Source organism: Antechinus flavipes, chromosome 2 (genome assembly GCF_016432865.1).
Source record: "Antechinus flavipes isolate AdamAnt ecotype Samford, QLD, Australia chromosome 2, AdamAnt_v2, whole genome shotgun sequence".
In the NCBI taxonomy this organism is placed as follows: domain Eukaryota; kingdom Metazoa; phylum Chordata; class Mammalia; order Dasyuromorphia; family Dasyuridae; genus Antechinus; species Antechinus flavipes.
Window position 1 is genome coordinate 57845716 of NC_067399.1, and position 27446 is coordinate 57873161.

The following is a 27446-nucleotide window of genomic DNA, read 5'->3' on the forward strand; positions in this document are numbered from 1 at the left end:
TATACAAATAAATATATAAATTGGCCCTTTCCATTTGGTTTCTTTTGGAATCTTTGCAGCAATAATAGAATGTTCATGAAAAACTTGAATATTATGCATATCTCAAAGGGTCATATAATCAAATTGTTCATTTTTTTGTCATTTGTTAGTTCAATAGTTGCTGAGCATAATCCTTCATTAATTCGTGCAAAGCCTTTTCCATTGCTATTAAACCAGAAAGTTCATTCCTTATCTCCTTTTGCTGGGGGGTACTTTTGATTCAAAACCACCAAGATCACATCCAATCCATTGAATGTGATTCTTAAATCTTTTTTTGAATAAGCTCAATTCCATCTAATGCCATATATTCTTCTTTTCTATACTCCTAATGTTGCTACAACTTTATTTAAATCAAGAACTCCACTGTGGATGAATTTGATGAGCTCACTACATTTACATGTTAAATAAATCAAAGATCTATCATAACCACCCAGTGTTTCAGCAGGTTACATGGACAGAGAGCCAGGACATTCAGCTTATGAACTTCAGCTTCATCTGGTGGGGGTCAGTGTCTGCAGGGTCATCTACTACCTGGCCTAAGCTCATAAATCCTCCTCTGCAGCTTAAGTTCTTCTTTGCCTGGCTTGATTCTGAGGCATCCCAGGCTTGCCTGCTAAGCTTAATGTAGGGTCACTTCCCATCTTGCTTCCCGCAGCATGATACTCAGTTCTCCTAGACTCCCTGAATGACCAATTTAGCTTCATCATTGGCAAAATAGGGACAATGATACTGATCATATACTCAGGGCTGGAAAGGAGGCGGGTGGCCCAAATCAGGTTGAGGGCAACTAACAGACCTCAAAAACACTGTTGAGTTGGGGGCACGTTACCTCAAGCATGGATGGATTAGTTCTAATGATCAAAGGCAGCAGAAGCAGATGCTCTGGAGCACTTAGAGCTGGGTCAGACATCAAAGACATCAACGTCATCCATGGGCCATCACTGGCCAGCTTGATTTGGAACTGCCACTGGACATCAATGACTTGGGAAGAGAATGTGAGGCTGACAACTTTTCCCAACTTTGCTTCACTTAAATCCAATTCCCCCTCAAGTCAAAACCAGTGATGTCACTGGTTCTCTTCAAGAAGAAAAGAACAAGCAAAAGCAAGAAAACACAAGTGAGGTCATTACTCCTCATACTGTTATGCCATAGTCTCTTTTGAACTCTTCTACCTCAGTTTCCCTGTACTAGTTTCCCTTGTCTCAGTTTCCTTAACTGTTCCCCTTAGTTGTAAAACCCCCCTCTGGTCCATTAAGGCTGAGGACCATTTACTTTAAGGTTATTAGACTTCTTGACTCTTTCTGTCTTCAAGAATTTACACTATGCCTCTAAAATATTCCAAGAGATAAGCCTATCCCAGATACCTCATTGACATCTTTACTTCTGTTTATTCAGACATCCTGTCTCTGGCTTTTAGTAAGAATGTATAGCCTCCTCCCCCATCCTGACAGAGCCAAATGGATCTGTGAAGAAGTTTCCCCGCTTCTTTCCCCTTTTTCTTTGTTTGTAAAAGGTATTTAAGGAGTTGGGATTCTCCCATTCATTACTGGATAATTTGGGAAGAGAGTCCTGTCCAGTCAATTATGCTCTCCAATTAATAAAATATTAAAAACTCTCTAATCTCTCTCCTGCCTCAGTTTCTCTGGCATTACAGTACAGATGGGGAAGGTAAATGAAGAGAGAACCCCAAAACTCTGAAAATCCTTAAAGGAGAAAATCTCCTTCAACTCTGCCTCAGTGAAGGGACTCCACCCCCAAGCACAGTTTCATCCTTGTTATCTGGGTGGGGTTGGCTCAGTCCTGAAACCCATTGAATTCAATTCAAATTCTAGCCCTAGCTGAAACCCATCAGGAGCCAACCTGGGATCCACCCAGGAGCTCCCTTCAGCTTGTAGCCAAAGCCCCCTATTATAAAAGAGCCATACTAAAATCCTCTCTTTGTAGAGGTTCCAAACATGCCAGCCCTATGTTGGCATCCCAAGGACTTCTGCCCACTGGAATACTGTTTCCAGTGCCCTCTTCTCTCTACCCTCACCTATTTCCTTAACTAGACTTGAACCTTATTTCCAATCCCCATAATAAACCTCTTTTATCACTCTAGGTTTTCAGGTCTGTAAATTCCTTTACAGAGAACTTTGCTGCCAGAAGGGAGTTCTCCAGAACTCCCTACCCTTGTGCCCAAATCCAAAGGGGTTGCAAGGAAGCCAATCCCCTCCATTTGACTCCCTGAACCCCGAACCTGCCACTAGACCTCATTTAATTTCCTGACCACCAGAAACCCTAATTTCATTTGGGTATCCCAAATCTAAACCTCATCAGTAAAGCCCAGGAGAGATGAATGACTTACTTAAAGACATAAAAGGAATACTTGAGATTCAAACTCAGCTTCTCTGATTCCAATTCAATGCTAGTATCCATGGGGAGGGGGGGACCTCAAATTAGATAATGCAAGGTGCTACATAATCATGATAAATGAATTATCCACAGTGCTCAAATCACAACCATAGGAGATTGCAGCAATGTCATCTGAGAACCAGGACAGCTTGGTTAATAGAGGTTCTGAACTAGATGGGCTGTAAACTGATGAATTTTTCAGGCTCAGCAACTCACCAAAACCATTTACCACATCATGGAAGGACTATCATTTCTGCTCCTAGAATGGACTACCTACATTGATGACTTCACAGTTCACTGAAGTATTAAAATATTATATATCAATAAGAATAAATGGGGCAAGAAAAGTATTAATCAATAAATTGTAATGCCAGAGAAACTGAGGCAAGATAGAGATTAGAGTTTTTAATAATTTATTTGAAAGGGAGAGATTGTGCAGGGGGGCATGATGCCTCCAGGGCTGATGTCCAAAGCATCCAGCAGCTAATGTGTGCTTCCTGTGAAGTACAAATGCACATGGCTCTGAGCTACCAGGGGATAGACTGAGGCAGGGGCGGAGTCAGAGCACTGAGAGTGGGAACGGACTATCAATCGGATTCTGACAGGGTGGGGGGAGAGCACTGACATTCTGATAAATTGGGAAGGGCTGGGGTCATGATGTCTAAGACAGAAGGTCTTTCTCCTTATCTAGATCATGATGATTAGGAGGAAGGGGTGGTGTTGCAGGATTGAGCAGAATAATTAGGAACTGAGGCAGAACAATTCAGGGAAACCGAGGCAGGACAATTTAGGGAAATTGAGGCAGGACAATTTAGGGAAACTAAATCTAGACAATTAGGGAAACTGAGTCAGGACAATAAGAGGGAAGTGTGGCACAACATTATAAGCCAACCAAGTTCTGGAGAGTGTTTTAAAGTTTATGAGAATAAAAGTAATTCCCAATTACAGAACACTCTCAGGGTTTTCCCCTTTACAACAGCTTGTAAATATGCCCAGAAAACTGGTAGGATAAATACTCCTTCCCTTCACAGTGTTTAATCTTTTAAGGAGTGCATCTCCCTTTTATGGAGAAAAAATCAACAGAGAAGTAAATGTCTTGTTGAGGGTAACACAGCTAAAAATGGCAGTCAGATTTTCAATTCTGACTCCAAATCTGGAACTGTTTTCACTCCACCATCCTAAGAAATCAGAGATCATAAGCAGTGTTATGTGCTGAATTCTTTTCTTCTCAAATCTAATGACCTTTGTTTAAGCATCTAAGCACACACTTTGATTTTTTCAGGCTCATACAACTAGAACTGCATTCAAGATTTTGAAGGAAATTTCTAACAGGAAAAATGAATTAGAAACATGTATATGCAAACAATTTTGGAAGCTCTGTCCCAATGTAACAGAACATAGAACAGCAATAGGATGGGGGGTTGAGAACTGAATGCCATTCTGGGATTTGTTGTTCAGAGGAACAAACATTTTCTTTCATCCTGAAAGAGATTGAGATTATCATGATCTTTGACCTGGAAGGCAGAATTGAGGCACACCTAGGAGACTGAGCCTGAGCTGTAGTGAGTGGGGGAGGAGGTATAAGGTTTAACCAACTGAGCTAAAGAGACCCAATAGCAGAATGGGGCAGTGCAACTGAGGGGGAAAAAATGGAGGGAGAAAGATAAGAGGGCAAGAAGAAAGAGGAAGGAGAGAGAGACAGAGAGACAGAAACAGACATTGAGACAGAGAGAGAGGAAGAGGGAGAAGAGAGAAAGAGAGAGAGAAAGGGAGAGAGAGAGAGAGAGAGAGAGAGAGAGAGAGAGAGAGAGAGGGAGAGGGAGAAGAGCGAGCGAGAGAGAGACAGACAGAAACAGAGACATTGAGACAGAGAGAGAGGGAGGGACAAAGAGAGAGGGAGAGGGAGAAGAGAGAGACAGACAGACAGACAGACAGAAACAGAGACATTGAGACAGAGAGAGAGGAAGAGGGAGAAGAGAGAGAGGGAGAGGGAGAAGAGAGAAAGAAAGAGAGAAAGAGAGAGAGAGACAGACAGACAGACAGAGACAGAGAGAGAGAGAGAGAAGAATAAAGGGTTTCTGCAGACAACTTTGGAATCCAGAAATTGGCCGTAAGGGAAGGCTTTAATTTGCCGCTTCAGGAACTAATGAAAGTTCTTAAAGTTTGAATCTTTCCCCCCCTTTTTTTTCCTCCCTGTGCTTGTCCAGTAACAAGTACAGTTAAATACTCTTTTCCCTTCTTTTATCTAAGCCTTCCTTCTATCTTTATTATGCTTCAAATATAAAGAAACCTGGAGTGAGCATGAAAGCTTTTAGTGTGTACTTACTTAGCCCATGCTGAGAAAAGGGCCATAGAGGAAGTCAGGTAATAGAAATGCAAAATTTCAATTAAGACAGAGAACCAAACCTTTCTGTAAATGTTAGGAATGTTCCTAACTGGGGCCTTGAGCTATTGTGATTGTGCTGATAACTTTTCTTCTGATAATAAACTCCAGAATATAACAGGAGAAAGAAACCAAAGGGCCTGAAGTCTATTAAATTGCTCCTAAGCCAATTGGAGAGATGAGGGTTCGAACTAAGAAAATTAACCTACTAAAACTAAGGATGAGCAAACTACAGCTTAGCAGTCAAATCCACCTGCTGTTTTGGTATGACATGAAGAGTTAAAAATATTTTTTTACATCTTTAAAAGGTTGTTGACTCTTGACCTAACCTAAACCAGCCTCCTGGGAGGAGATAGATAAGAACTAGGAAAGACTCCACTCTTATCTCTTTCAAGAATAAAGAAGGAAGCAAAAAGATCAAATTTTGGCCTTCCAAAATGGCCAACCCTACCCTCTATAAAAGATTTTTCTCAGTCAGTCATTCAGATGATACAGAAAATATATCTGATTAAACATACAAGTATTTCTTTTTAAATATTCCCATCAAACAGGATGAAAGATTATGATAATCATCACAGAAAACAAGGAAACTCTTTTTAAAAAAATCATGTTCTAACAGGCAAGTGATTTTAATGTGTTTCAAGAATTTAATACTTTCTTATATGATTAACTATAAAGAAAATATAGCAACATGCAGGAATTAATTCAAACAAAAAGAAAATGCAGAGAAGTTCCAAGTGTTTTTAAATGAAAAAACAAAGTACAAATACAAACACAATTTTTAAAATCACAGCCTTCTCTCCTCTCTCTCCTTCCCCCTTCTCCTCTCTCCACCAAAATTTGTTACTTAAGGGCCAACACTACTCCAGAGTTACCGAACCACTCAATATCCTAGAAAATGTTAGGGAAGTGAGTAATATAAGAGAAGACTGGCATCTCATTCAGTACAACAGAATCTATATCCTTGTTTTTATTATTAACAGAAATTAGGATCTAAATTCCTTGTAACTTTCAAATATCCAAGATGTTTCTTTCTGTTGTTCATTCTATGACAAAACAAGTTGGACCATCCTGAGCAGGGCCCTCTTCCCACCTTAGACTTTATATTCTTACAACTTTTCAAAGACAGCCCCTCCTAGTGGCAATTACTTGAGACCAGGGAGACCCCAAGACCTCCATTCTAACCCTAGAAAGAACAAGCAAGAAATGAATTTGTTTTCACACTTAAAGATGTAGACAATGAGTTTGTGAAGTGCAAGCAAGATTTATATCTTTTATTTCCACATTATTGAGACCAGAAAAAAAGGTATGTAAATAGAAGTGTGGGACTATTCCCATTCACAAAAAGTCATATTCTGCATAAAGAGGTAAACACATGAGAAATGTGATGTGCCAATCAATGAAGCCACGAATATTTACCAAGGGGTGTGAGGCACTGGGAGCTGGGAGGTATTGAGGAAGTAGTTTAAAGAAACACATTTCTTGACATAATAACATCTCACGGTAGTATAAAAAGTCCCCGTGGCAAATCATCAATGGCCTTATAAGTAAGTGGCACTACAAAACTGAATTGCCAGATAATCATGCACTTTGCCCCATCTGATATCACGGGCAGGCTGCATCACACCACAATAATTAGAGCCAGGGAACAAACAGTAGACAATGGGCTCCAGGCAGGGATCAAAGGGTCCTCACCGCTGAGCAGCATTCCAGGAGAGAACCCAGCAGGCAATCTAGAGGCAAGGTATTAGCAAAAGATATGGTATACAAAAGTATAAAAACGTTTCAAAAATTCTAAAACCTGCTGGGCAGATGCAGAATTTGTGCCTCAGCATCTCAGCTACTTTTGTAATTATGAGTATTTCCTACAACACAGGAATTTCGGCTGGTGTTCTGTATGGATCACCTGCACCCCAGCAAAAAGAACAGAAAAAGAAAACACAACTCTTACCATCTCTTATCCATGGACATTCGTGATCCAACTTAGTGAGATTTATTAAATAGCCAATCACTGCATCTAATAGCTGTGCTCAAATCTATGTGCTAATAATAGAGTTGAGAAGGTAGAATAACAAAGGGCTTTTAAGGTGCTGCTCTAGAATGTATTGGATAAATCCTGCACTACTGATGGTCACAATGAAAAGAAAGCCTGTGTATATATATATATAATACATATATATATACCACACCAAGACCACAGTATATCCTACAAGTTTGGAAGAGTCATTTCTCAGAAAGCTTTTAACTATTACTGAGATGTCATCCTAGCCTGATCATAGAATCCAGAAATGAAAGAGATCTTAAGAGTTCTTGTCCACGCCATAATCTTCCACTCCTTGGCCCATCTTGCCGTGGAAGAAATGGATGCTCATCGGTATTCAATGGTTTGCCCAGAGTCACATGTGTAGTTAAACAGCAGAGCATAAATTGACATTCAAAGATGTTTGCTGTCATGTACAATGCTCCTACAGCTAGGTTGCATTGCTTCTCAGTAATCACACTTCCTCCTTTGCCAAGCTTGCTAACCCCAGTTCTCATAAGTAATGCTGCTCATAAGTTTTGCTTTTGAGAAGGTTGTGAATTTGCAATGAGTCTTGTTGAATTAAATTGAATTGAAATCTATCCCTTGAGAATACTACTTCTCAGTCCCAACTTGTAACATTGAATAAATATACAACTGTGAGATTTGGGTTCCTGCCAAATGTTAGAATCATCTAATAAGGTTGCTTTCTATGTTTTTTATTTTTAAAAATTTGTTTAGGTTCATGAAGGGTTCAAGCATTGGAGTCAGCTCTTTGGTTGGGGGTTTAAAATAATACCCCTGGCTCACCATAAATTCTGAATATTCGGTATGGCTTTTGGGCCAGACAACACTGGGTTCTTTGCTTTGTGGACCAATCAAAATAGCTATTATTTTGGGATTAAATGATCTCTACGGTCCTTCCAGCTGTAAATACTATGATTGCTTTCAGAACAACTTTGTTGATAGCAAAGTCCTTCTAAACTAATGAAATGGAGTAATAAAAAAAGCTTGAAGACAGGAAAGCTCTCCAGGCTTCCCCCCGCAAAATATATCAAAATTGATTTAAGTCTCAGACAATTCTCTAAGACTACATAAATCATGGAGTCCAATCTTCATTGGTGGAGGAAGACCCCACCCTGAGAATTATAAATCAAAGGTCTTTAATATATCAATTTATTGACCCCAAATATGTTCAAACTTCTATTATCCTGTCCTAGTAAATATGGACTTTGAATGCATATCTGACACTGAGTTACATTCTAGGACCTTTTGAAAACAAAATAAGATAAAACATAATCATTTAGAAAATCTACAAAGGACTCACTTGTTTTCAAAGTAGTGTTGAGTCGACTTTTCAAGAATGTGACTGAAAAATACTCTATTTGCTTAGAGATGGCAATTTCCAAAGAGATACATCTGATGGGGAATATCTGTTAACATGAAGTGACTGAGATTTTTCATATGCATATATGCTACCTATTCTCCAAATCCAATATATATTTGAAGCTGGTTTCCAGCTTCTTAAACTATCCCCTAATTGAATGTGGGGGTTATGAAATTATGATTTATTATCAGTAAATGTTTTATTTGTATACATATTTTAGATATCTAGGATATATGTGTAACCTAGGGTTATGTGACCTAGGGTCACGCAAAAATTTCTTGGGTGAAAAGGGGTTGTGAGGAGGAAAAGTTTAAGAAACCCTGTTCTAGCTAATACAGAGCTACAGTTTTCAGAAATGCTGCATAAGTAATTTTTGAATTTGTATTTTAAAAGGAAAAACTCAATCCAAGTGATTTATAGAAGAAAACTTAAAAAATCAAAAGCCCCAAACAAATAAAGCACGCCTTAATACTGTCAAGGGAGATGCAGCAAGATCTTAGACCAAAGTCCCAATAGCCCCAAATGGGGAGTTCAGAATCCAGTGCTAACTAATGCTTATCACCTTTATTATAAATAATATACCTGGTAATTATAGGGTCATCTGGAAATTGCTATCTATATCTGTCTTAACCTTCATGTATTTCAAAGGGATAGATGTCACTGCTCGCACTGGGAGTAGAGCTTTATCTCCCAGCTTCCATAATCATTTATGGGATCCTAAGATCACAGCCTTTCTCCCCACCCTGGAACCTTTGTAAGGTGCAAAAAAATCACAGCAATGGCTATGTGATGGTGAAGATGAAATGTTGAATTATGGAAGGGAAGGGAAGTAGAGCGGACGAGCATTTCCACAGCACTTATAACAGACCAGGCACTGAGCTCGACAACTGTTCTGCTGAGGAAGATCGGGAGAACTTTGATCCACTTTGCCGTAGTCTAGAAGTCCAGGGTTAGCACCGTCAGGCCTCTTGACAGGAAGGACATTTCTATTTTAAAAACCTGTTAAATCACAATTACCAGTAGAGGGCAGCAGAATCGGACAGTGTAGGCTACCATTGAGTACCAGGCTCTGTCAGTGCCATTGGACTCAACAGAGGCCTGAAAAATGTGTTTTACAATACAGCCCAAGCCCCAGTTTGTATTTTCCTAGGACTAAGGAGAGAACTAACAGAAAATCATAGTTAGAAGGGAATAAATTTTAAAATTGTTTTCTTTTTCCCTTAAAAAAAAAATCAGATTTGTAATTTCATGGGAAGCTCTATATTTTTTTTGCCAAATTTATAAGCTTAGAGAGCTTATTATTCAGTTCTATGATCTGCCCGTTTCTGAGGACGGATTTGAACCCAAATTTTCCTGCCTCCAGGCCAGTTATTCTATATTGTCCTTCAAGACTTTTGCTACTGTGTTTTGATATCAATAATTATCTTTTTTTTTTTTTTAATCATGACTTTTCTAATGCCCGACAACATGAGATCTTTCAAGGATTACAATATCCTCTCTCCTCTGTTACTTGGGCCTTTGGCGTCAGGACATCAGCCATTTTTTTTCCTTTTTGGTTGAAGCAATTGGGGTTAAGTGACTTTCCCCCAGTCACACAGCTAGACAGTGTTAAGTGTCCGAGGTCAGGTTTGAACTCAGGTCCTCCTGACTTCAGGGCTGATACTCTGTCCACTGCACCACCTAGCTGCCTCGATTCTAGACATTTAAAAAATTATCCAAACATTCTCTGATACTTTACACCAGAGGTCCTCAAACTACGGGCCGCGGGCCAGATGCAGCAGCTGAAGACATTTATCCCCCTCACCCTGGGCTATTAAGTTTCTTTATTTAAAGGCCCACAAAACAAAGGTTTTATTTTTACTATAGTCCGGCCCTCCAACAGTCTGAGGGACAGTGAACTGGCCCCCTATTTAAAAAGTTTGCTTTACACTAACCTCTACATGATTAATTTTGACTTAGGCAGGGATGGAGCATGAAAGCATGTGCTAAATATTTCATAGTAGTTTATATGGATTTGTAAAATCCTTCATTTACTGTAGCTTTGGAGGGGTCTTTGGACATCATCTAGCCTAATCTCCTCATTTTAAAGATGTAATAACCGAGGGCTCAGAGGACAACCATGATCAGTTCATGGTTATGAAGATCAATGATGTCAGAGCCAGTAACTGACACAACCCAGTTACACTTCCCTATAGGAGGTGCCAAGTATTCATTAGCAATTTATATCAGAGTCTCTGGTCTGTCCTTCAAGAGCAGTTTATGTGTAAAAAAAATAACATTGCTTGTGATCAAAGTTTTCAGAGAAAGGAATATAGGTTATGTTAACTTAATACATTAGAAACCTAAGAAATTTAATGAATCTGAGGGATGAAATTGATGCATGAAAACATAAATAAAGGGCTTCATGTATTCATCACACCTGTTTGGATTTTTTGTTTGCTTTTCAAAACGACCTATTGTCACTTTAAGAGTCAGAGGCGATGGTTTTAGAAAGTTGTGATTACTAATACATACTGGTCGCTTGAAACTTTTAATACTATCCTAACTGCATTAAAAACCTATAAGGCATAGTGTGGTAAGATCACCGACAACAATGGTACCCCAACGCTTTTGTTGTCTGTAAAGTTTCACTCTAGGGCAATTCCTCTAGAAAGAAACAAATTCTGGTCAAAGGACAGCAGACCTAAGTGGTAGTATCAGGTCGGCCACTAAGCAGCTATGTGGAAATGGGGAGTCGTGACTTCTTTCTCTGGGCCTGTTTCCTCATTGGTAAAATGGGGATTAGATAGACCTTCCAGATCTATGATCTTACCGCTCCTATTCTGTAAAATAACAAGCTACATTACAGAGATCTTTTAAAAATTGTTATTGTTGGAGAATAACCAGAAACGTAAAAGTAATAAATTGTAGCTAAATGTTACGGAATATGCATTTCTAGCTTAAAACTGTAATAGCACTTTTCTCTCTTGTGAGTCACTAAACTGTGCCAGAGGATTCTGCCCGAGTTCCCGATGTCTTAGCATCTGTGCTTCTGTCCCCAAAGTGCTGGGAAAAAAAAAAGTTTGCCATTAAAGAAAATATTCTTGAAGATGATTGGATAAAGAGCAGGGTCATCCCAGGTGAATCATCGCCCTCGATCCTGATGCCTCTTAGTTTTAGTTTTTTTTTTTTTGTCTTCTGGTCTGGGCTTCAGGGCGCAAACACAGGCAGATACTCCAGCAATGGCTTTCGGGAGGTCGGTCCCTTTGAACCACTTGTTCTTTTCACGGTCATAAACCTGGACCGTTTTGGAGAAGGTGGTGTTTTCCCAGCTATAGCCTCCTAGGATGTAGATCTTTCCTTCCCACACGGCCACACCGGACTCACTGTTGGCCTGAAGCAAAGGAGACACTCGTGTCCACTGGTTGCACTGGGGACTGTAAGATTCCACACTCAGGATGTCAAAGCGCTCCATGGACTCGATGTTGTCATCGCTGCCTCCGATAGAGTAGATGCTCTCCTCCAAGCTACACATGCTGTGCCAGCCACGGGCTGTGATCATGGGCCTCTTCTCTTCCCATACGTCCGTGCGGTGGTCATAGCAGAGGAGATTTTTCCGATAAGGGCCGATCTGGTAATCGTGTCCTCCAGAGATATACACAAAGTCCTTATAAATGGTACCGGCGTGACCATAGGTGAACCTAGAAACGGGGAAAAGTCAAGGTCAGTACTTTCTTTCTGGTTATAATGGAAAATACACCAGACTTAGAGTCAGGTGGCCGTCATTTACGGACTCTACATTAGTTACCTTGAGGTTATCTTTGATGCTTTCTTTGCACATTCATCTATCGGTTATCCTGTCCTTTTCACCTATTGGTGTGACTATCAGCAACTCAGGAAATTCATTCTTTTTGTTTGTTTGTTTGGCTAAGGCAACTGGGAGTAAGTGACTTGCCCAGAGTCACACAGCTGGGAAGTGTTAAGTGTCTGAGAGTAGATTTGAACTCAGGTCCTCCTGACTTCAGGGCCGGTGCACCTAGTTGCCTCACAAGTCAGGAAATTAAAACTAAAATGGACCTTGGAAATAATTTAATCCAATTTACAGATGAGGAAATTAAAACCCAGATTAACTTCACCAGGATCATGTAGATTCCCGGGAAATAGCAGGATTTTTAACAAAATCTGAGCCCAAAGTCCAATTCTAAATCCATTATGTCACTCTTTACTCTGTAACTTATTCTATTGTATCACTCAGTTCCTTTTTTGCTTGATGATAAGGACTGCATTATCTACCTCGATGAGTTATTAAGAGGATCTAATAAAGATAATATGAAATATAAAGATGATGTGAAATGCTTTGTAACTCCTAAATCATTATAAATAAGTCAGTCACTATTGCTAACAGTTATTACCAGTTACTAGTACTTACCAATAGTCTATGAACCAGTGGGTATTTCTATCATTCATTCTAGGTGAGGGTATTGAGAGTCTATACAAATAATGGTAGCAATTATAAAATCAAGGGGATGGATACATTCTGTGAAGATAAAACTGAGAGGACTTGATAACTGATTGGAAATGAGAAGAACGTCAAAGATAACACATGGTAACAAACAGTTGCTGTAGAGTCATTTTCTCAGGTCCGACTTTTCATGACCTTATTGTCCATAGGGTTTTCTCTGCAAAGCCATTGGAGTGATTTGCCATTTTCTTCTCCAGCAGATTTAAACAAACAAAGTTAAGGGACTTGCCCAGGGTTACATGGTCAATGTTTGAGGCCACATTTAAACCAAGGTCTTAATGACTCCAGGTCCAGTGCTCTACCCACTGAACCACCTAGCTCCCAGCTGCTACTATTAGGTAACAATTACAGGAGATAGCGAATGATGGTACCGTGGTCAGAGTTAGTGAAGTAAGAACACACGGCATCTTTATATGAACCCACAGACTAGAAGGGTGCTGTGTACACAGCAACTATTCAATAATTATTTGATCCATTAAGAAGTTCAAAGGTCAAGTGATCTCTCTAAAAACAACCACTTAATAGAATGCAGATCAATTTGAACTTCTTATGTCATGTGGGATCATTGGGGAAGGAATGAATGTGCTTTTATTTATTTTTTTGGTGGAGAAGCTGCCAAATAGATGTAGAGGAAAGAACATATTGCTGGGTCAGTTCTGTTACTTAAGTGTTATGTCACTTTGGACAAATCACCTTCAGCTCTGTAAATGTCAATTTCTTCACCTGTAAGTGAAGAGGGAAGTTCCTCATTACCATGCGTGGGATTTTGTGAAACTCCAAGGATAGCAAGGAATTATCACGGGTGTCCAGACTACCACAATGTGCCATCTCTCTCTATTAGAATGTAAATTCCTTGAGGGCAGGAACTGGTTATACTTTCATATTTGTATCCCAGTAATAGAATAGTGCCTGGCACAGAATAAGTGCTTAATAAATGGTTTTTCTTTCATTTTACTACTCCATCCATTCATCCTTTATGAACTGATTGTTCCTCACATTAAATAAATCTGGCCATTTAAAAATGGAACATCGTCTCTTGTACATTGCTTCCAGTCAGAGACAATAGAACTGGGGTTTGGGAGCTGGGGAAAGGGCAGGCCAGAATGTTTGTATTTTCTTGGGGATGATAATGATCTTTCCTGTCATTGTCACATATATTTTTTTTCATTCATTCATTTAATAAAATCAAAGCACCACCCAAACCAAAACATTTCTTATATAACAGTAAGAAAGACTACTATACCAGATGTCCTTCACAATAAAATCACTTATGTTTTTAATGAACTTTGTAACTTTAAAACTGCCTGCATGCACATACATGATATTATTTGATCCTCACAAAATCCCTATGCAATGGGGCAATAGGGATGAGGATAGGAGGGAACAAGTATTTATTAAGCACCTACAATGTACCAACTGCCGTGTTAAGTCTTTATAAATATTCTCAGTTGATTATCTCAAAAACATGATGAGGTAAGTGCCAAGGGCAGGTATTATGGGGGGCAGTGTGTATGACAGAATGAATAATTGATTTGGAGTTAGTGGACTTGGGTTTGAATCTCACCTCTGCTACTGTCATCATGTGTGACCTTGGGCAACCAATCAATAAATCGACAAGTATTTATTAAGCACTTCTTATGTGCTTAATACCCAGCTAGAGTAAAAACAGTGTAAGCTCTCAAAGAGCTTGCATTTGAAAGGAAAAGACAACAAGTGGATATGTATAAGATTCATACAGAGAGGCTGGAGGGAGTGGGAAGGGGTCTTTAGAAGCTGGAGAACCAATAGCATTTGAGATAAATCTTAAAGGAAGCCGGAGAAGCTAGGAAGTGGAAATGGGAGGGCAGGCACAGGGGACAGGCAGGGAAAAGGCAGAGAAACAGAAGCTGAAGCATCATGCTGAAAAACAGCCAGCATAAGGGTAATGCATAAGACTAGAGAAATACAAAGGGGTCAAGTTGTACAAGTAATTGTAAAATCAAATCAAATGTTTGATCCTGGAGGCCAGAGGAAACTACAGTGTTTACTGAGAAGGAAGCCTTAGAATGACAGTTTCCCTTGACATTAGTTTCCTCAATGAGAAATTAAGAGGGTCAAAGACAACATCACATTGGAGATACCTTTCAGCTCTAAATCTACACTGCTCTTCCTATTATTGGAGAAATGGAAAGTAAACGTCAGAAACATTAACTGATTCCTCAAGTCCACACAACTTTAATTACTTGGAAGAAAGAAAAAAAGAGGGAAAGGTCAAATCAGAACCTCTCAGTCTCAATGCTAAATGACACAGGAGATGCAGACAGGGTTCTTTGTGGTGTGTGCTGATCATTCTCCCCATCTCATTTCACATCTCCTAGCAGCTCTCCCCTTGCTGTGAAGCTGCAAAATGAGTGGCCTGAAGGGTCAAAATGGCTCTAAGATACACCTGCTGTCTCATAAACAAACATGATACCTCACTTTGCTAACCATTGGTTTTTCTTTTTCTTTTTTAAAGATAAATAAAAGGAGTTTAAAAAATACATCAAAGTGGTTAACACATGGATGGGCTGATCACTAGAGATCAGCAAAGGCTTTAAGATGAAGTGAGCTTTTATTGATAATTTTCATAATGAGATAAAGACCATTCAGAAATCCATATCAGCAAAAGGGAGGTGACCCTCGGTTTTTCTATTAAAAAGGGATGTCCTGAACTGAATTTCACAGGAAAATTAAAAAAACTCACCATTCTCTCTTTTTTTTTTCCCCAGAGATAATCCAAGGGACTATAGGAACTAGAACTTTACGTGATAGAAGAGAAGCAGGAGGGCAGAGTAGATTGAAAACCAGTTTCAAGGTCAGGAAGATCTGAATTCAAGCCCCACTGCCAACACATATTGACTCATCCTGAGTGAGTAATTTAGCCTCTCAGTGCCCCAGTTAATTTAACAGCAAAGAGCTAATATTTATGAGGAGAATTAAGGTTGGTGAAGAACCTTAAATATTATCTTATTTGATCCAAGAATTAATTGGTAAAGGAGGTTTCCTCATTGAGAATTTATTTTACCAATGAAATAGGAAATCCAGTGCAAAAAAAAAAAAAAAAAAAAAAGACAACTGACACTTGTAAAGCATTTTCAGGTTTTCAAAGGGTTCCAGATAGATTATCTCACATGTAAGCATCGTAATAATTCAAGAACTAGCCATGAGAGCATAATTTTCCTAGTTTTACAGATGAAGAAGCTGGAGCTCAGCCAGCTTAAGACAACCATCCCTCCAAAAACCATGAAAAGATAAATTTGAACCTTCTTGATTTCTAATCTAGCACCCTTAGCCTTAGACAGGCAATGCTGTCTTTCTAAAAGCTCCCACTGAAGTCTAACATCGGGAATATAGCTACCTTGGCAAGCCTGCTACATAAGACCAGGAATCATTTTTTGGACTATATGCCTCCACGGAAGAAAGTGCCCCATTTTCATTTCTTCCACCGACAGCTACCAGCATGTCTGAGATGGAGGCCAGGTAGAAATCCACTCGGCGCTGATTCATGGAGGCCACCTACAAAAAAGCAACAGTAACTCGCTCAATCATCAGAACCCCAGAAGAGATTCAACCTCTAGGGATATCCTGTAAAAAGAAGTAACAGTAACAACGGGCATTTATGTAGCAAATTAAGGTTTGCAACTTTCCAACCACCCCATAATTATTATTGTTGCTTTGTCTTTTGGGTTTTCTCAGTGGGAAGAGTTAAGTGACTTGCTCAGGATCACACAGCTAGTATGTGTCTGAGGCCATATTTGAGTTCAGGAAGATGAATCTTCCTGACTCCTCTATCTACTGGGTCACTAGATGTCCTAATGATGATAATAACAACAATAACAACTAGTGTTTATTATATGTATATACATATATATATATTATATATATATAATGTTTGCAAAGTGTTTTATAAATATGATCTCCTTTTCATGAGATCATCTTCTCAATAACCCTGGAAAATAGGTGCCATTATTATCCCATTTTACAGATAGGTAACAAGCAGGGCACTGAGAAGCTGGGTGACTTGCTTAGAATCAAATAGTTAAAGGAGTGATTGAGACCAAATTTGAACTGAGGGCTTCCTGACTCCAGGGTCAGCACTCTATCCATCATATTATCCAGTGGCTCCTTCCCTTGGTTTTCCAAACACTCTTTGCCATGTGTGCTGAAGGAGAAGCAAGGGTGACTTTTTAAGTGTGTGCTTATAAAGTAACACAGTGGAATACAAAGAGGGTCAGTTCTGGTGGCAGAAGAGACTTGGATGTGAATCACAATTTCTTGCTTGTCTACTCATGTGACCCAACTTTTTAAGTCACTCCAACTTTGGGAAATAGTTTCATCATCTACAAAATAGGTATAACAATCTTTGTACCCTACCCCCTTTCCCCATCTCAAAAAGTGTTCCTGAAGAAAGCGCTTACCATGTGATAACAAGAAGAATCATCATACCCACCTCAAGTACCCACATTGTTTACCAAAAGTCAGTTTCCTTAAGAAGTGAATGGCTAATTTGGAACTATGCTCAAAAAGTTATCAGACTGTGCATACCCTTTGATCCAGCAGTGTTTCTACTGGGCTTATACCCCAAAGAGATACTAAAAAAGGGAAAGAGACCTGTATGTGCCAAAATGTTTGTGGCAGCCCTGTTTGTAGTGGCTAGAAGCTGGAAAATGAATGGATGCCCATCAATTGGAGAATGGTTGAGTAAATTGTGATATATGGATGTTATGGAATATATAAGGAATGACCAGTGGGATGAATACAGAGAGGACTGGCGAGATTTACATGAACTGATGCTAAGTGAAATGAGCAGAACCAGGAGAACATTATATACCTCAACAATGATACTGTTTGAGGATGTATTCTGATGGAAGTGGATCTCTTCGATAAAGAAAGCTAATTCAGTTTCAATTGATCAAAGATGGATAGAAGCAGCTACACCCAAAGAAAGAACACTGGGAAATGAATATCAACGGGATGCATTTTTGTTTTTCTTCCCAGGTTATTTATACTTCCTGAATCCAATTCTCCCTGTGCAACAAGATAACTGTTCGGTTCTGCACACATATATTGTATCTAGGATGTACTGTAACCTATTCAACATGTAAAGGACTGCTTGCCATCTGGGGGAGGGGGTGGAAGGAGGGAGGGGAAAAATCAGAACAGAAGTGAATGCAAGGGATAATGCTGTGAAAAATTACCCTGGCATGGGTTCTATCAATAAAAAGTTATTAAAAAAAAAAAAAGAAGAAGTGAATGGCTAGGAAGGATAAGAATCAAGATTCAAACCCACTTCTTGAGAATCCAAGTCCAGAACTTGTGCTAGCAGTCAGTCAAAAATGGGGCTCATGAGGTTACTGGTTGTCTTGTGGTAGCAATTTCCAGAAATGAGGCTCCAGAATATTTGGAGATACAAAGGCATCATTGGAGCCAGAGTCTAGACTCACAAGGGGACTATTTTAAAGGGACCATAATCCAAAAGGAAACTTAAATTCAGGAGGATTAGTTTAAAAGTTATTCAATGATTTTTCCAATCTTCCTTCTCCAAATAGGAGGAATAAGACAATACTCAAAAGGGTAAACTGTCCAGGGGAAAAAGAACCAGTACACATGTACATGAATAGGACGTACCATCTAAGAAGGGAGAATTGCAAAGGGGGCAAAGATTGTCAAGTCAGCAAACATTTATTAAGTGCTTACTATGTGTCTGGTACTGTTTTCAATTTGGGGGTTTATAAAGAAAGGCAAAAACATACTCTTTGTCCTCAAGAGGCAACATATAAATAACTATGTATATGCAAGCTACAGGCACCATAAGAGGAAGGTAATAATAACAGCAACAGCAACAGTGCCTATTTATATTACTTGATCTTCACAACAACAATAAGTAGTAGATGCTGTTACTTGTTGTTGCTGTGCAATCATTTTCAGTTGTGCTGGACTCCTCATGACCCCATCTAGTATTTTCTTGACAAAGACACTGGACTGGTTTGCCATTTTCTTTCTTTTTTATATATAGATATCTTCTTTATTTAACTTGTCTCTAGAATACACCAAGTGAAATTCTTTTTTTTTTTAAACTTTCTTTTTCATTGAAACTTTTTATTTTCAAAACATATGCAAGGATAATTTTTCACCATTTACCCTTGCAAAACTTTGTGTTGAAATTTCTCCCTCTTACTCCCCCACCATGGCAAGTAATCCAATATATGTTAAACATGGTAAAAACATAAATAAGTCCAATATAGGCATATGTATTTACACAATTATCTTGCTGTACAGAATCAGATGAAAAAGGAAAAAAAATGAGAGAAAATAAAATTTAAGCAAATACCAAAAGAAGTGAAAACTGGGCAAGTCTTTTAACCTGCTGACCTCAGTTTCCTTGTCTGTCAAATAAGCTGGAGAAGGAAATGGCCCACTGTTTTAGGATCTTTGCTAGGAAAACCCCAAAGGAGACGACTGAAAATGACGACACAACAAAAACAAAAGGAAAGCAAGGAAAATAAAAAGGAGGCAAATCTGGCTTTAGGCTCACCTTTATCCACTGGTTCCAGCGGGGATCGTACCTATAGAGAAGATTGGAAGCTGCATCCCCGCCATTGTCCCTGGAGAAGCTGCCTCCAGCTATGAAGATGAAGCCTCCTAGGACAGCCACGCAGTGGTGGCTCCTCCTGGCTGGCAGGGGCGTCTCCATCACCCACTGCTCGTTTTTGGCATCCAGAAAGCAGGTGTCGTCGCTGAGCTCCAGGCAGCGCTCGGACACCTCCCCACCCACGAACAGCAGCCGCTCCTCGTTGGTCCGGAGCGAAGTGCGCTTGTTCTGCAGCACCGGCTGGGCGGCCACGTTGTTGTGGTAGGCGACCGCCTCCTCGATGAAGCCCTCGCAGTTGGCCTCCTTGGGCAGCAGTGAGCACACGGCCGGCTTGACGCGGTGCAGGAGGTCACTCTTGGGGATCAGCGGGAAATGGATGTTTTCTAGCACCTGGAAGGCATCCGCCTCGCGCTCGGGGTACTGGGTCAGCCACTGGAGCGCCGCCTGCAGCAGGTCGTGCTCACACTCCCGCTGCACCAGGCTGCTCCCCAGGTACTGGCAGAGTTTCTGCAGGGAGACGTTCTGCAGAAAGTCGGGGGTGAAGGACAGCGTCCCGAAGTTCCGCAGGATGAAGGAGTCGATGTAAGAGTCCAGGCGTTTCAGGCTGTAGATGGACGCCAGCTCCTGAAGGTAGAGATAGTTCTCCTCGCTCACCTCGTTTTCCAGGTACTCGCAGCAGAAATCAACCACCTTCCAGATCTGCAGGAGATGAGCCGTCTCCAAGACGTAGTCAATGTTCCCGCCGTCCAGTGAAAGTTCGCTGCCGTAGAGAAAGTCAATGACGGCCCGCAGGCCGATGTAGGAGGCTCCCACCAGCTCCACCTCCTTCTGGTAGGCCTCCCTCATGCCGATGGTGAACATGGAGTTGAAGTAGTCGCTGCAGACAGCCAGGAGGTTCCGGTGCGCGGGGACCCTCTGCTCGTCCGCCACCAAGACAATGTCACAGAAAAGGCCCCGGTGTCTCTGCTCATTGAGCCTCTGGAGCACCAGGTTGGGATGGTCAACCCATCTGTACACCTGAAATGAAAAGATCACGTCACCTCCCTAGTTGGGGCTGGGGGAGAGGGGGAAACTTAGATGGAAATCCTACACCTGAAATAAAAAAGATATCAGAGCTCGCCTCCCTAGTTGGGAGCAGAGGAGAGGGAGAGAATGATGCACTAGGAAACTTAGATGCAAAATCCTGCACCTGAAATAAAAAAGATCATATCAGAGCTCTCCTCCTTAGTTGGGACCAGGGGAGAGGGAGAGAATGATGCACTGGGAAACTTAGATGCAAAATCCTGCACCTGAAATAAAAAAGATCATATCAGAGCTCTCCTCCTTAGTTGGGACCAGGGGAGAGGGAGAGAATGATGCACTGGGAAACTTAGATGCAAAATCCTGCACCTGAAATAAAAAAGATCATATCAGAGCTCTCCTCCCTAGCTGGGACTAGGGGAGAGGGAGAGAATGATGTGTTGGGAAACTTAGATGCAAAATCCTGCACCTGAAATAAAAAAGATCTTATCAGAGCTCTCCTCCTTAGTTGGGACCAGGGGAGAGGGAGAGAATGATGCACTGGGAAACTTAGATGCAAAATCCTGCAACTGAAATAAAAAAGATCACATCAGAGCTCTCCTCCCTAGCTGGGTCCAGGGGAGAGGGAGAGAATGATGTATTGGGAAACTTAGATGCAAAATCCTAACTCATGGCCTTTGTAACTCACATCTTTCTTTCCCTTTTTTAAAATAGTATTTTATTTTTTCCTCTAGTTTTTAACATTTCTTTTTGTAAGATTTTGAGTTTCAAATTTTTCTCCCTCCCCTCTTCCAAAGATTTAGTTTATACATGTGCTATCATGTAAAACATATTTCTGTATTAATCACAATTATGAGAGGAAACAGATGAAAAAGGAAAAAAAACCATAAGAAAAAATAAAGTGAAAAAAACACTTCTATTTTGCAGCTCACTTCTAATATAAGTTTACAGAAAGTGGGGAAAACAATTTTTTTACGCTTCCCAAAAGATAGTGCTATATAAAAATAGTACTCAGCACTCAATGTTTGGCTGCTGGATGGAGCTAGTGCGTACACAAGAGCTACGCAAAAACTAAGCAGACTTGGGCCTAGAAATTCTAATCGTCCTTACCAAGGTAACTTTTTGTTGTTGTTTAATCGTTTTCATTTGGGTTCAACTCTTATGACCCATTTGGGGTTTTCTTGGCAAAGATACCAGAGTAATTTAGCATGTCAGCATTTCCTTCTCTAGCTTATTTTGAAGATGAGGAAACTGAAGCAAATAGGGTTAAGTGACTAGGCCAGGGTCGCATAGTTATTAATACCTGAAACTAGAATTTAATTCAGGAAGATGAATCTTCTTGAGTCCAGGTCTGGCACTCTATGCACTGCATCACCTACCCACCCTCCAAAGGAATCCTGCAGGGCAAACTTGGATTCTTGTCTACATACTGTAATTCAGAAGTTCTCAAATTTTTTGGTCTTAAGATATTTTATATATTATTGTATTAAAATAAAATATCGTGGTGTTTCAATGACAATAATGTATAACTCTTGGAACCACAAAAGGATCTCAGGAACCCAGGTGACACTGGTTCACATTCTGAGAACCACAGTTTTAAATTTAATGGTTAAAAACAAATGTGGAATATAATTTAAAAGGCCACTCCCTTTCCCCACTCTCAGAAGAACCGAATGTGGTGCTGTCTCTTTGATGGGGCCTTTGCTGCTCTCCTCCTTCCTCTTGTTTCTTAGTAATTCCTACTTTCTGAAGTACATTGTTTACCCTTACTTGTATTCATGTGGGATCTTCTCAGTAGAATCTGAGCTACTTAAAGGGAGGGATTATTTATTTTTCAAATATTTATTCCTGAAGCCTAGTATAGTGTCCTACTTGCTGAACTATTGAATTGAAGATGTCCTGACCCCCTCCCCCCCACCACTTGCTAACAACTTTATGAGCCTTACTTTTCTCACCTGTAAAATGGAGATAAAACATATTTGTGCCTACTATCTCATAGAGTTGTTGTGAAGATCAAACTGACTGAGATAAACGTGAACTGACACGTACATGGATTTGTAGCTGGCACTGCTCTGCCCGGGCAAGCCGGTGTTATTACAGGCTAGTATTCTGAGGAATAAATCGTGATAGCATCTTAAAAACAAGAAGTCACATTTTGACAGGGGCTTTTAGATTTATAAAATTTTTATCTGCAAAGTAAATAGCACATACATTATTCCCATTTTTCAGATGAGGCAACTGAGACTCACAAAAGTAAAATAAACTAGCCCATCACCTTTAGTATATATCAGCGTCTATGAACTCAGGTCTTGTGATTCCCAATCCATCTCTTTTTCCCTCTAAAACAAGAGGCTACAAAACCATAATCTTAAAAAAATTGTTTTGATTTGTGTATACCTTTTTAAGGTTTACAAAATCTCACCCTTAAAACATCCTGAGATGAGTTACTTAGCACATGTATTTTTAGCCCTTTTCCAGAAAAGAAAATTTGAGGTTTCCCATGACTCGGTGACTTTCCCAGAGTCAGGATTCAAACCCAAGATAGCTGATTTCTAATTCCATGAGTTTTCCTAATAGGTCACCCAATTCTTAACAGCTGAGGCATCTAGGTAGCTTGGAGGACATGGACATGGGAAGATTCCATCAATGATACTTATCAGCTGTATGACCTTGAACAAATCAATTTAATCACTATCAGCTTCAGTTTTCTTATCTGGAAAATGGGGATAATAATAGCATCTCCCTCCTAGGGTTACTGTAAGGAGCAAATGAAATAATCTTTGTAAAGAATTTAGCCCATGGGGCAGCTAGGCTTTAAGTCAGGAGGATCTGGGTTCAAATCTGGCCTCAGACACTTAACACTTCCTAGCTGTGTGACCCTGGGCAAGTCATTTAACCCCAACTTCCTCAGCCAAAAAAAAAAAAAAAAAACTTAGTTCAAAGTAGCTACCAGATATATGTTAGTTATTTATTATTAATATTTTTTACTTGGCAAATATTTTATTTTTTAAATAATATTTTATTTTTACAAATACATGAAAAGATAGTTTTCAACATTCACTTTTGCAAAACCCTGTATTCCAAATTTTTCTCCCCCTATCCCCTAGAGTCTAGGGGTCCTCAAACTTTTTAAATAGGGGCCAGTTTACTGTCCCTCAGACTGTTGGAGGCCAGACTATAGTACAAACAAAAACTTTGTTTTGTGGGTCTTTAAATAAAGAAACTTCATAGTCCTGGGTGAGGGGGATAAATGTCCTCAGCTGCCGCATCTGGCCCGCGGGCCGTAGTTTGAGGACCTCTGTGCCTAGACAGTAAGCAATCCGGTTAACTATATGGCGCTGAATTCTCAGAAGGTTGCTGTGAGGATTGAATGAATTAAGAAATGTAGGCTTAAAGATCTCTACAAATACTGGCTATTCTTGTCATTATGATCAAAAGACCAGAGACATAGAGCTAGAAGGAAGCTTGGGAGTCCCTGGGTTTGAGACCCTTATTAAATGAAGCTCCTATCACTTGCTGAGGACTAGAACGTTAAAGAGTACTTTGAATGTACTCTTTATAGATGATCTTCTTCTGATTCAGCTGGGAACCACCTGGCTGGGATTTGGGGGGAGGCAATCAGAATTAAGTGACTTCCAGGCTCGTGCAGCTAGTCAGCATCAGGCTGGATTTGAACTCAAGTCCTCCTGGCTCAGGGCTGATGCTCTGTCCCCTGAGCCATGTGGTTGCCCCCTGGGATCTCCCAGACTCCAAGGCCGCGCCCTAGTCAAATCTCCCTGATGCTCTATAAGAAGCCCAATGATCTGATCTTTTCTGGGGTAAAGAAAGGCTTGGGTTTTACATGTCAGTTTCCTTGCGACAAAAGCAGCTCACTCTCAGCTTCTCACCTTCACTTGTGATGGAACTAAAGCAATAAAAACCGGGAGGAGAGGGAGTGTGGTCCTGCCATATTCCTAACATGTCCAGAGAAAAAAAACAAGCGTGTCTTCCCTGTTTTTATTCCTTGTATTTTCTGCCAATCAGAAAATGAAAAAAAAATCTAATTTTCTTGATCCTTTAACTACTGAGTCCAAAGCTTTGTGTTTATTTTCTCTAAGCATTCAGCCCCTTTGACAGGAGGCAATTAAAAAGTGAGAGCAGATCTCTGCCAGATCCACATCTGTCCACTCTGTCTGAAGCAGCTGCTGCCTCCTTGTGGCTGTTAATAGCCCAGTTTCTCTCCCTGTTTGAAAACACTTTATTTAAAAAGTTGATTTCATTTAACCTTCCCTGCTTCCATGACTAGTTTCGTGACTCAGGGCTTGTTTATCTGAACCTCTGAAAACAAAATCCAGCATTCCAGCTTCAGACAAAGCCGGGCAGGGTCCTGACTGGGCTCGGGAAGGCTCTCCTGCCACAGGCTGGTTATGAGTCATTGCTGATTGAAGATAAACAAGCTGGCTAAGGCTGCGGCCCAGGAGGTCAACCTGACACGGCCGGCCTGGACGCACGAGGAGAAAAGTAAACTCCCAATTTGCTCCACAGTAGTGAGGGATATCCGGTGCAGTGCTGTGGGATTTCAGACACCAGACAAAGAAATGCTGTGGAAAGCAAGTGAATGAGCTGCTTAAGAGGTGACTCTTGAGTCTTTCTATACTCAGGATCATCATTTTGGAGATGGAAAGGATCTGAGGCTATTTCAGATACCCCCTTCATTTTATAGACGAGGAAACTGAAAACAGTTAAGTGATATACCCCCTGAGGGCACCAGAGGTATAAGACTTACAGTCTTTGTCCTTTAGAATCTTAAAAATTAGAAACAATCTGCAAGCTCCCGGTGGCCGTTCAGACCATAAAAAATAGAAATGGCCTGAATTTGACGACAGTCATAATGAAAACTTTCAGAGCTGGGAACTCAACAGCTGTCTAATCTAACCCATAAAAAGAATTCCTACTAGGTCACATCTGTTGAGTAGGTCCCTAGACCTTGCTGGGCGTTCTTTGTGAGGAGAAGAAAGAAAGAAAGGAAGGGAGGAAGAGGAGGGGAAATACTACCTCCTGAGACAGTTGGTTCCACTTCTGCCCAGCTCTCATTGGCCTCAGGAAGCTTCTCCTTCCATTGAGCCTACATGTTTCTTCGCAACTTTCATCCAATGCTCCAAATTCTATCCCCTTGGGCCAAGCAGAATGAGTTTAATTTTAAAATAATTTTCTGCTTAATAAGATATCACATCTTCTAATGTGTAGACAAATATAAATGAAATTTAAGATGGAATCAGTGTATTATGGAAGGCAAGCTAAATGACTATACACATATGACCTATATTAAGTTGTTTGCTTTCTCAACAAGGGGAGGGAGGGAGAGAATTTGGAACTTCTCATTTTAAATGATAAATGTAAAAAAAATGTTTTATGTGTAATTGGAGAAAACTTAGATATTATATTTGGTTCAAAAAAAAGAGAGAAGGACAAGAGGAAGGAAAGAGAGAAAAGAAGGAGGGAAAGTGGGAGGAAGAAAGGGAAAAAAGAAGGCAAAAAAGAAGGCAGGAGAGAGAAATGAAAGAAAGAGGGAAGGAGGGAAAGAGAAGGAAAGAGGGAAAGGAGAGAAGCAAGGGAAGAAGGGAAAAAAGGAAAAAAGGAAGGAAAGAAAAAAGAAAGGAAGGAGAAGAAGGAAGAAAGCTCATGAGGGAGGAAAAAAGAAAGGAAAAAAAGAAGAAAGGAGGGAAGGAAAAAGGGAAGGAGAGGAGGGAGAAAGAAAAAAGGAAAGCATGAAGTTGTAAGAACTGATTTCAAATATGGTTCTGATCCTTATTACCTATTTTACTTTGGGCAAGTCACTTTGCCTACATAGAGCTACATTTCTTCATTTGGACTAAATTAGGGTTTGGCAAACCTTTTTTATGCCAACAGAATTTTACTTCAAAAATGTAAAAGCCAATTTTGTCTTTGGGCTACACAAAAGCAGGTGGAAAATCAGATCGGGCCCAGAGTAGTCATGCTGATCCATGCACTAGATGGTCCCCTGAAGCTCTAAATCTCATGATCCCATGAACCGGAATGCCCAGGGATGGCCCTTCTGGCAAGGCTGGCTGGCTGCTATATTTACTTCCCGGGTGCTGCTCAAAGCCGTCCAAGCTGGCACGGCTATTGTTTCTGGGAGACCTTGCCAAGTTTCGATCTTTGAATCAGGGACCAAAAATAGTCTTCCACTGACCCCACATTGATGTTGAATGGAGCCAGGAAAGTTCCCAGAGTTCAAGGAGAATAGTGGACCTAACTTAATGCTAAAATCAGATGGTTTCCTGGAGCTTGGCTCCTTTTTGTTTCCCTAAGTGACAGGAATGAGAGAACTCTCCTGCTCCTCCAAGACTCCTTGAATTCCAGTCTTTGTAAGTAAACCATTATATACCTAGGATCTGGCCTCAGATACTTATTGGCTATGTGACTCTGGGCAAGTCACTTAACTAACCTTGTTTGTGTCAGTTTTCTCATCTGTAAGATGGGGATAATAATAGTAATGGTAATAATACATTGCTATGTAATGCATCACAAAATAATAGTAATACTAGCATTTATCTCATAGTTTTGCTGTAAGGATCTGATGAGATAATTATAAAGCATTTAACACAATCCACACTCTCTAGTTTATTCTGCCAAGTGATAGGTCTCTAGCTGTTTAGTGGAGGGAATAATTTGCCATACTGAGTTTCCTATACTTGACCAAATCACAGAACCGTCTTCTTTTTTTTTTTTTTTTTCTTTTGTGGTGTAACTTTTTAATTTAGATATTCTTCCTTAAAGAAAAATTATTCCCAGAATTTTGAAATGGAAATATTATAAGTTAAATGAGCCAAAGTACCTTTAAGTGACTAATCAGTCCTTTCTAATCTTCTACAATTTGTTTTAAACAGCAATTTAAAATTGCTATTGAATGAGTCTTACAAAGTGGTATTTTTAACAAAGTCTGATTTGAAGGAAGTTGGAGGGAATGCAGTCAAACTATGTTTTTATGGCTGAGGAACAGTCTCAGAGACATCCAATAATTTGCCTTAAGTCATATAGGTAGTAAAGAGCTGAGCTACTATCTAACGCCATGTTTCCTTAAATCCCAAA

General features: G+C 40.1%; 1 protein-coding gene across 4 annotated transcripts in view; it reads right to left on the reverse strand.

The window, feature by feature from the left end:
* Positions 1–5421: 5421 nt before the first annotated feature.
* KLHL36 (kelch like family member 36) overlaps positions 5422–27446 on the reverse strand; it is a 61291-nt gene continuing 39266 nt past the window's right edge. For 3 of the 4 annotated variants that reach the window (XM_051974919.1, XM_051974918.1, XM_051974920.1), the window contains exons 3-6: positions 25389–25505; positions 19278–20351; positions 16101–16258; positions 5422–11903 (exon numbers count right to left, since the gene is read on the reverse strand). In XM_051974919.1, the coding sequence (XP_051830879.1) occupies positions 11348–11903; positions 16101–16258; positions 19278–20351; positions 25389–25505 (1905 nt within the window). In that variant the 3' untranslated portion in view covers positions 5422–11347. The remainder of the gene's footprint in view (positions 11904–16100; positions 16259–19277; positions 20352–25388; positions 25506–27446) is intronic. The other variant, XM_051974921.1, reaches the window with a different exon arrangement.